Source organism: Sinocyclocheilus rhinocerous, unplaced genomic scaffold (assembly GCF_001515625.1).
Source record: "Sinocyclocheilus rhinocerous isolate Xijiao unplaced genomic scaffold, SAMN03320098_v1.1 scaffold72, whole genome shotgun sequence".
NCBI lineage: Eukaryota > Metazoa > Chordata > Actinopteri > Cypriniformes > Cyprinidae > Sinocyclocheilus > Sinocyclocheilus rhinocerous.
In genome coordinates, this window is record NW_015628351.1 from 2,646,219 (window position 1) to 2,657,520 (window position 11,302).

The 11,302-nt window shown below is 35.6% G+C and overlaps 1 protein-coding gene across 8 annotated transcripts in view; it reads right to left on the reverse strand.

Moving 5' to 3' along the window:
* Positions 1-11,302, reverse strand: part of LOC107737566 (eukaryotic translation initiation factor 4 gamma 3-like) — a 71,066-nt gene that overhangs the window by 26,955 nt on the left and 32,809 nt on the right. For 7 of the 8 annotated variants that reach the window (XM_016549092.1, XM_016549091.1, XM_016549089.1 and 4 more), the window contains exons 6-10: positions 10,037-10,057; positions 5,917-6,096; positions 5,610-5,724; positions 2,867-2,970; positions 2,559-2,684 (exon numbers count right to left, since the gene is read on the reverse strand). In XM_016549092.1, coding sequence (XP_016404578.1) covers positions 2,559-2,684; positions 2,867-2,970; positions 5,610-5,724; positions 5,917-6,096; positions 10,037-10,057 — 546 coding nt within the window. The remainder of the gene's footprint in view (positions 1-2,558; positions 2,685-2,866; positions 2,971-5,609; positions 5,725-5,916; positions 6,097-10,036; positions 10,058-11,302) is intronic. The other variant, XM_016549090.1, reaches the window with a different exon arrangement.

The window sequence follows — 11,302 nt, forward strand, 5'->3', positions numbered from 1 at the left end:
TACTGTGTATATTTATTATGTATATATAAATACAAACACATCCATGTATATTTAAGAAAAATATGTTATGTTTATATATTAAATATATTTATACATAATATAAAATATAAGAATATTAATATATAAATGTATACATTTAAATATTTTCAATATATATACTGTATGTATGTGTATTTATATATACATAATAAATATACACAGTACACATACATATATTATGTAAACAAAAACTTTTATTTTGGATGCGATTAATCGCGATTAATCGTTTGACAGCACTAATTTTGACAGTTTTAGGGGTGACCCCAAATAGTCGAAGATTCGATGCTTCGATAGGAGGAGCCTGATTCGACTACCAATCTCACAGTTGAATATTCGCAGAGGTGTTATGATTATGCTATTTTGGCTATATGGGGGTGCTCATTGTCTGATTTCACATAGAACAACAATGCAGAATATTAATAACTATGACTGGGACTGTCATATACATAACACTATAATGAGAACACTATTATTATAAAACGCTGTGAATTTTTAGAGTTTAGTTGCCGTGTTTCTGCACGTTGTTGCGTGAATAACGCGTCCACAAAAGGAGTACATTCAGAGCCGCGCAGACACGTTCATGCATTCGGGGCATTTTGTGCAGATAACCTATAAGTCATAATATTAATGTTATATTGAATAAATAACAGTGTATTCTATATGAGATAAATGATGAGTTAAATCCCATTGATTAAAAACCTGCTATCAAATGCTTCATTCTACTGGCCATCTTCAGCGCGCGCAGCTCAAAACAGAAATGCAGAACATTAATAACTACTGTCATATACATAACGTTATAATGAGAGCACTAATGTAAAAAAAGATGTGATTCTTAGGGTTTCGGTGACGTTTAATGCAGTGTTTCCCAACCACTGTGCCACGGCACACTAGTGTGCTGTGACAGGTTGTCGGGTGTGTCGTGGAAAATTATCAAAAACTTCCTTCTCTATTATATTTCATTATTATTATTTTAAATCAGTGCTATTGGTCATTGTCATGTCTATTTGAGCGTTTTTACAAATATTCAACCAATGAAAAGCATTCAAAGGAGCGTGTGACTAAACCTCGTAACGCCATTGGATCCTTAAATTGTCAGACAAACCTCATAACTCCACCCCTGCTTCCATTCAGAATGTAGTGCCGCGACGCGCAGTTTGAAGACAGATTCACAAAGCAAGGGTAAATAAAGAACTGATGTTTGAATAAGAGCAGCGTTTTCTTTACTCAAGTAACACTGTCTATAAAGGCTAATGTTTTTGTGTTTGAAGAGTGGAGAAGAGTGTTAGCATTTGCCGTCTAGTTGTAGCCAATACACTTTTGTACGATTCAAATATCCTGTGCATAGCGGTTTGTCTTTTATATCATGACATTTTGGCCAAATTTATTAAACAACAAGAAAAACTGAGTGCCCATATAGCTACAATAAACTTTAGAACCTGTAAATTGATGAAAACGATTAATTTACTGTCTCAGATGCGGCCTTTCTAATGACAGACAAAACACGGATCTCTGTCATTCGCTCATCAAAAACCTCCGTTTGAGCTTGATTTTCAGAAAATGTTAAGTGCAAGTGTCTGATCGTTGTGCTGCTTAATATTTTTTGTGGAAACCATGATACAGCTTTTCAGGATTTTTACTTTTTTTTTTTTGGTAATAATATAAATGTCTTTAGTAAGTATTTTGATCAATTTAATGTGTTCTTACTGAATAAAAGTACTAATTTCTTTAAAAAAAAAAAAAAAATCATATTTACTGATTTCAAACTTTTGAAGGATGGTGTATGTTACAAGAAAGGAATAAAACATAGTCTTTTAGATCTAAAGTCTAAAAAAACATGCTTTTTTTTTTTATTCCTGTTGAAATACATTTCATAAAATATTGTTATATCACTTTTGACACGGACACCCTGCACCCCCTTGCAGTCTGTGGACCCTAGTTTGAAAAGCCCTGTTTTAGATTAGGTCCAGAGAGGACGAGGGATATTCTAGAGTGTGTAGATGAGAAGTCACTGTAAAGGGAACACACAGGGATCAGGATGACACAAACAATCATGAGGCAGAACCACAACACGTGTGACAAAATATGCAAGTTGAAACTTCTTAAATTCTTTAAAAAAAAAAAACATATATAGCCTTTTACTTCCACAGAAAAAAAAGTTTTAGGAGTATTCATGGAGTTCTTCATTAAAAGTGCATAGCATAAAATTGGTGGCTTGTGGGTAAAAGATCAAACTCTTAAGTAAAGGTGCTGACCCACGGACATAAACTGTGGCTTTAGATAAGAAGATAAACTCCTCATTATAAAGGAATGAATACTTCGGCAGTGTGGCTACAAAGTCAGTGGGTTTGCTATGGTGTTCAGACTGGATTTTACTGTTCTGGATGGTCGCTTACTGGCACAAGTCATAAGAGCTGATTCCCAAGGTGCAGAAATTAAAAAGGGAGCAATATCAAGCTATATCTGTACGTGTGCATATGGGTTTTTGTGTTTGATTTGATCTCTGTGATTGGCCGTCTTACCTGTGGAGGTGTAGGAGTGGAGGAGGGCCGTCTCACAGGTGGGGTTGGGTTCCGACTTCCGCCCACCCCTGATAATATCTCGTCTGTCACATCCTTGCCGCCCTGGTTGGGGTCTCGGATGCGGATCTTGGAGGACAATAAAGAGACGGATAATTAAATGATAAAGCATTAGAAACATCATCTACTACCTTTTCAGGATTTCTCAAGCCTTGTTAATGACATATTATTTTTTTCAATACAAATTTCCTGAAGGCATTATGGATTCCAGTTTACATACTGCTATAAAGATACTCAATGATGACACTCACTGTTTTCTTTTCCCTCTTAGCAGGTGGAGGTTGTTGTGGTGTAGGCACTATAATGGATGGAGATGGTGTGTACATGGGCTGCCCAGGATAGTAGGGAGGTCCTGCTGCTCACAAACCACACAAGACAACAAGTTCCATATTAAGAACTAATTCACACCTAAATGAAAATTGTGTTGATTATTTCTGATTAATCAATTAATAGTATAACAAAACCTAATTTTAATTTCTATATATGCTGAAAAACATTATGCAAATTAAAGGCTATACTACAAATAGTGGTCGACCGATATTGGTTTTTTGACAGCCGATGCCGATATCTTGGAAAGCACGGCTGATGGCCGATATAAATTTATTTATTTTATTTAATATTTAAGAAATTTGAAATAATTTGAAAATGGATTAAAAAATAAATGTGTAAAATAAACATGCTTATACTTTAAATGACAATGTATTTTTCACAAATAAACACAAATAAACAAATATTTAATAAAAATATAATTAAAAAGGAAGTAAACAGCCTGTTGTAACCAACAGGGCACTCAGTATTCTGGGAAGTTTGTGTGCATTGGGAATCACATTTTTTCAAATAAAGCCAAGGTAACACTCATTTTACATACAGCACACAGTGAAAATTACATGAATATGACATGAAGCGCAGCATAATTTGAAATCACGAGTTTAAAGTTTGTCGATCGCGCGTCTCAATGTAGCTGAACTCTCCTCCTGTCCGTATTCAATTCGCACGGATCGACTGTCATGCAGAGTACACGCGAGCATGCAGGATACAAATGCACACTTAACGCACATAATGCACATAAGATCTCACAACTGGATTCGACTAAGTTTGCAAGGCTTTTGAAATTAGATGTTCATTAGTCATTCAAAGATTTGTTTAAATTATATAAATGCGTATTTGCTGAATGCTGACGGCAAACGAAAAAGTATTATAATGTTTGCCTTTATATTACTAACAATATAAAAGCAATCGTTATAATACTTTTTTGTATACATTTGAATTCCTTTGTTTAACAGTTCTAGCTGATTATTAGACAGACTTCTGTCCGTGTTAACAGAACTGTTAACGACGACAGCGAACAAGAGGGAGAATGTGAGCACTGTGTGCTCAGACGCTGCCGTTCAAAATAAAAGTCCCACCACGAACGCATCGGCCAAACAGAAAAACTTATCGGCCAATGCCGATATTTGAAAAATGCCAAATATCGGCCATATCGGCCTTGGCGATATATCGGTCGACCACTAACTACAAATATAAATGCATGAATGCAGGCTATGCTATGTGCAAAAAAGTTTTAAATATTTGACCCTGGACCACAAAACCAGTCTTAAGTCACTGGGGTATATTTGTAGCAATAGCCAAAAATACATTGTATGGGTCAAAATTATAGATTTTTCTTTTATGCCAAAAATCATTAGGTAAAGTAAAGTAAAGATCATGTTCCATGAAGATATTTTGTAAATTTCCTACTGTAAATATATTAAAACTTAATTTTTGATTAGTAACATGCATTGCTAAGAACTTCATTTGGAAAACTTTAAAGATGATTTTCTCAATATTTAGATTTTTTTGCACCCTCAGATTCCAGATATTCAAATAGTTGTATCTCGCCGCAGGTTCTGTTGCGGTATCACGTTCAGCAGGACATTGTTGTGATTCCGAAAAGCATGAAAGCCCACCACATTTTGGAGAACACCAAGGTAAACTTCTGAATATTCCATATATATTTCAATATTACATGTGACCCTGGACCACAAAACCAGTCATAAGTAGCACCGCTATATTTGTAGCAATAGCCAACAATACACTGTATGGGTCAGAATGATTGATTTTTCTTTTATGCCAAAAATCATTGGGATATTTGGTAAAGACCCTACTGTAAATATATCAAAACTTAATTTTTGATTAGTAATATGCATTGCTAAGAATTCATTTGGACAAATTTAAAGGCGATTTTCTCAATATTTAGATTTTTTGTACTCTCAGATTCCAGATTTTCAAATAGTTGTATCTCGGCCAAATATTGTCCTATCCTAACAAACCATACTGGAAAGCTTATTTATGATGTATAAATCTCAATTTCTAAAAATTTACCCTTATGACTGGTTTTGTGGTCCAGGGTCACATATAAACAATTCATTAAAACAAATGTATAACAATTGTATAAATGTATATTAAAAACACACAAAAATGGTTTAGAATGCAAAAATGAAAAATGTAAAAAAATAAATAAAAAAAAACCTATAAAGATTATAACTTTACAGTATATAAACATGTATAAAACAAAACACTGTTTTAAATTCGATAATGACATTAATTAAAGGTTATAAAATTAAAGGTTCTAAATACAAATATAAATGCATTAATGAAAGCTATGCTATATATTTTGTGCACAAAAAGTGTAAAATATAATAACTTTAAAACTTTTTTTTTTTACTTTTAAAACAATTATATAACTTTACATAAAAATTTATAAAACCAATAAATGTTTGAAATTCAATACATCACCATCGATTTTTACAAATTTTATTTTAAGACTATAATTTATATAGTTGTTGCAGCAAAGGGAAATCACATAAAATGATAATTAAATAAAAACAAATTTAGACTTACTGTACAACATTAACACAGTAAACAGCAAATCAATGCAAGTCAGCAGACTACATGAGAAAGTCAACAGCAATCCACAGGTGACCGACAAGGAGGAAAGGAGGGTGCTAATCTCACCATAAGGTGCAGAAAAGTCCCCTGGACTGGGTCCAGCATAGAAGGTACTGGGTCCAGTAGGCTGGACTGGGTACTGTTGAGGAGGCCCCACATATGGAGGAGCACTGTGACGGTACTGTAGAATTATAAATGACAAATGAGTGAAATATAATTGTAAACAATTCATTAACCGGAAAAAACTCTGTAATGAAATTTGTACATAAACAACACAACAAAGTCTAGCACATTAAAACATCCTGATGTAAACACATGGTCCAGATATAGTAAGTGTAATGTGATTCCTGTCTGCAGTCTTGTGCCGTCTGACCTGATGGATGTAGTACTGCGCTGTCTGTGGGGAAGGAAAGGGCATGGGAGCCATGGTCATCATGATGGGCTGATTGGGGGGGTAGACCGCTGCTGTGGGGGTCTGAGACGTGGGCCGAATGGGAGGGTTGTTGCTTGAAATGGTGGGTCGCGCCGTTTGCATCTGCGTCCTCTGGAAAAACTGTGAGGAGAGAGAGGAGAGATCAGTTATGTGGCTCACCTTTGGAAACACTGGCAAACCGATAAGTGTAAGATTTCAGCCATGTTGTGTATCTAAGATGAAGTCCACTGAAGAAGTAAACATATTTGTAAAACTACTTAACTAAAAGCATGCAAGAAACAAAGACAAAACACATCATCCTAAGTAACATGCACTTAAAACAATACATAAGTATTAAAATATTAAAATAACGACTTTATTAAACAATTCGTCTCCTCCGCGTCACCCTGGCGCCATTTTGGAGAGTATCCACTGAACGTAAACAGCATATGCTGTTCTGTGTCAGCTGCGTCACGCGGATACGTTGTTTTCGTTCAGATCAAAGCGTAAACGACATAAACAGCGTATCCACGTGGCGCAGCTGACACAGAACAGCATATGCTGTTTACGTTCAGTGGATACTCTCCAAAAGGGCACCAGAGTGATGCGGAGGAGACGAATTGTTGAATAAAGTCGTTATTTTTTTTTCTTTTGCGCACAAAAAGTATTCTCGTAGCTTCGTAAAATTACGGTTGAACCCCTGATATCACAAGGATTATTTTACCGATCTCCTTGCTACGTCTCTGGACCTTGAACGAGTTAAGGCTCGTTCACACCAAGAATGATAACTATAAAGATAGCGATATTAGCGTCCACACCAACGAACGATATCATCTGTTTATTCTAAGCATACACGCTTCTGTTGCTTTAAATTCTCAAGCTCGTGACAGCAGGATTGATTCTGATTGGCTTTCAATGTTTGTATCGTTCATCAGCTGGAAAAAAATCTTTCTGAAAGTGATTCTAACGATATTGGTTCTCTGTGCCTTTATCTTATGGTGTGGACTCTGCTATTCTTTAATATTGAGAACAATTTTTTAGAACTATATCTTTATAGTTATCGTGCTTGGTGTGAACAGGCCTTAAGGATCCTTGCTATCTATGGGAGGGTCAGAGAGCTCTCAGATTCCATCACAAATATCTTAATTTGTGTTCCGAAGATGAATGAGGGTCTTACGGGTTAGGAACAACATGAGGTTGAGTAATTAATGACATTTTAATGTTAATGATTTTTGGGTGAACTATCCCTTTAAGACTTAGGTTACAATGGTTTCACATTAGGGTATATAACTCTGAAGAGAACTAGCAAACTAAAGCAGCTTATTTGCTCTACTATGAAGAGAGCTTCCTATTAATAAATCCCTAAAATAGACCTGTTGACACAAGCTCTCACACTTGTGACTATGTACCAATGCCAAACAACAACAGTGAATCATTATTTTTCATCCAAACAAACTGACAACTGGTTTCCCACTAAATCAGTGTATTAACAGTTGCGGAAATGTGTGAGTCATAAGGGCCACATACACACTGCGGCTAAATACGGGTGTCACTCCTATTCTGGGTGCTTAATTATGTTTTATACACAAAGGTCACACTGTTACATTTTAGGAGTGACAACCACATTTAAACAATTATCATTGTGTGTGTGTATGGAAAACAAAAGTCTTTCAGAAAAGCTTGTTGGCTCCATATTGTAATTGTAGGTTTAGCTATTTTTGATTTAAAAAAATATATACAACTGTTCAAATGCTTGGGGTCAGTATGAAAGAAAAAAAAATTATCAGGAAATACACATTTAATTTAACAAAAGTGACAGTAAAGATTTCTATTTAAAAAAATATGCTGCTCTTTTGAACTTCATGTTTGTCAAAGAACCATGAAAAATGTATGTATTAGGAAGCACAACTGTTTTCAACACTGAAAACATCAAATCAGCATATTAGCATGATTTCTAAAGGATCATGTGACACTGAAGACTGGAGTAATGGCTGCTGAAAATTCAGCTTTACCATCACAGAAATAAACTACATTATAACATATATTCAGACAGAAAGCCATTGTAATCGTTTCATTCATGTTTAATTTCAAAAGCAGCCTTTGATGTGAATAAGAGAAAATAAAATCTACCGACCCCAAACATTTGTGCATATTAACATCCCATTTAATAACAACCATCAGACCATAATATATTTACAGCCGTGAGCTGAATTGTTGAATTAATAAATGTAAACAAACAAGTATAGATTATATGAAGCACGTTTCACTTGAGGCTGATTGATCCAACAGAAACCTTTAATTAAAAAGATCCCAAACATTTACAATGTCTGAACCAGCATACCCTAAAGTGCAGTGAGTGACGGTGATGTGAAAAGGATTTTAATTATTAAGCGGATGGGAGAAGCTGGTCACAGGTAAACAGTCTTTCTTGAACTCTTTGATGCTGACAGTACACCAAAACACACAGTAATTGGAGACTGTGGGTGTGACCAGTAGAGCAGAGTTCCCTTAAGGACAGTCAACATGCTGCTCTTTGAACACAGACAGTGGCTGTACTATCTGCAGATGCATCATTACTCTAACTGCCACAGATGATCGGGAGCCAGCAGCTCTATCTACAGAGGCAGCATTTTAAGGCATCATAGGCACACTTCCAATTAAAATGCCGTACCAAATAGGTAGGCAACATGACGGTGCCTTTTAAGATACCTTCTTTAGGCCAAGCATCACATGTACCCTTCAAAGATGGTACAGTAGATGAATCAAGGGAAATGTAAAATACACATATATAATCTATTCAATGAAAAATGAGTGATGCACCGCAATAAAAATTCTTAATGAAGCTAAACCAAAACTGAAACTGAAAGTGACAAAACAAGCTGTAATTTAAGAACTTTTTATAAGTCTGAATGTAATAATTTGCCTATAAACACTTTGTCCACAATTTTGACTGCTTTTGAACTAAATTTCCATCCCTGGCCTGAAACTACTTTGAACATAATAGTTCTGTGGTCCATGACACTGTGGTCCATTCATTTTATTCAGAGTTCTTGACAGTCTCGATGCCACATTATATTATTGAGTTAACATTACGAGCTTAGAGATTATTTTAATATCACTCTGCTAAGCAGCTTATTTTTTTTTTAAACATAAATTGTAAGGACAAAGTGGGACAGATCTTCTGACCGTTCTAGCATACACAGAGACAATGATGCTTTTAATGAAAAGACTGTTTAAAAGCTGTTTTAATCAAATGATACTGACCAGTTTTAGACAACAATCAGTATATTAATGCAATACTCTTTTCATCACATCATTAAATTATTTCATAATTTATCCTTTAAAAAAATCTTACCATTCCTCAAACATCTGAATGATAGTATATGTAATATGGTGCAAATTAACCTGCTGGCAAAGCAAGCGATTCAGCTCACCAGTGTTTTGCTCTTCCAGCACAAGCAGATCAATCCTCAACATACTGGGTTATTTGAATAAATTTTCCCTACTTTTTTTTTTTTGGTGCATAATGTCTTGCAGTGTTTTTTTCCCATCAACCATATGTTTTAATTAAAACAATTTAATTGCATCTTTTTTTAAATAGTATTTATTACCACTGGTGCAATAAAAAAACCATCATCAATAAACATGTCACTAATTTCACTGAAGACATTAACGCTGTTAGAAATCAACGTCTAACAGCTGAAAAGCAGCATGAAAATCCTCCTATAACAGTCACACAGTCTCAGTGTCTGCATTTTAGCAGTCATGTTTCTAGAGCATTACAACAGGCAGAGCAGTGAATCCACCCGTTGACAACCAGTTCCAACAGGAAGCAATCAATGCATATAGAAAGAAACCAGTCGACATGCAACCCTAACAAAATAAAAATACAGCAAGCACTTTAAAATCAATAAGACCAACAGGAACATATACAGAAGAGAGGTAAACTGAAATGGAGGATTCTGCTGTCTTTGGGGTGGGTAGCTGCAGTGCAGTTCACTGGGATGGGAAGCAGGAAGATGATGTGGAAAGAGAAACAGAGGACTTCATGCCATGCATTTTCCTCAAGACTGCAAATTACCTGAATGGGTCTGAATCCTCCCTTGAATATTGAAGCAGGAAAGAGAGAGAAGCTAATGGGATAATGCACTAATTGGTATGGAGGGATAGAGAGAGACTAACACACACACTTAAGGAGAGATCTGCAGTACAGAGCATGCAAAGAGCGTTTCCTTCAGGAAAAGCCATTTGCAAAACAAGAGGGCACTATGCTCTGCTTTTCGGGTAGCCAAGTGACATCATCTTTATGTGGAAACGCACAAGAAACGGGACCTGAAATCCGCTAACCCTCACAGACGCTCACAATAAACTGATAAAACAAGATGGAAGATAGGCTTGAACAGAAACAAGTTCAAGTGACAATATTTAAAGAGACAGAAGTTCAAAGCTCACTGTAAGTGGGATGAATCACAGGATAATAATTCAGACAAGGAACAACACACCCAGATGACGACACATAGCGATGGTGTTAAATGCATATGGGGTTCAAGAAATGTCAATGCAGAATTAAATAAGACATGGAATTCTAAAAAAAAAAATGAATTCAATAATACATTGTTTATTTAAAGGTTAACTTTACTTAATTAAAGGGAAAATTATGTTATAACGGGGTATAAAAGGAGATATTTCAAGCAGACTAAGCTGCTCTTTATGATAATTTTTTTTTTTTCAAGGCAAGATTTTCGGTCAGTGTTTCACTTTTCAGTCTGTTCCTCACACAAAGCTACTATATGACTTCAATTACAGTGCAAAAGCAGTATTAACTACTTCAATGATGCTTTTGTTTTGTTTTTGGAGCTTGACAGCCTTTGGTCACATCTAAATTGTATGGAAGAAAGTAGCGTGAACATACCGCAAAACTTCTCCTTAGGTGTTTCATGGAAGAAAGCAAGCCTTTTAAAGGGGTCATATGATGTAATTTCAAATTTTACTTTCTCTTTGGAGTGTTACAAGCTGTTCGTGCATAGATAAGATCCCTAAAGTTGCAAAGACTAAAGTCTCAAACCCAAAGAGATATTCTTTATAAAAGTTAAGACTTGTAGATGCCCTCCTAAAACACCTCCTTTAAACACGCCCCCACATGTCTACGTCACTGTGTGGGAAGATTTGCATAACACCGCCCAAATGTATACACAAAGAAAGAGGGCGTAATTTTTATTCTCACTGTAGTCCTAGAGACGCTGTGATTCGTTGTGAAAGCGAAACTACTTTGTTTGGCCTTCCAAAAGAGGACGATATCCGCTTCGTCATGCCTAGAGCTGATCTGTGCTGGTCGCTGAGGGAATAC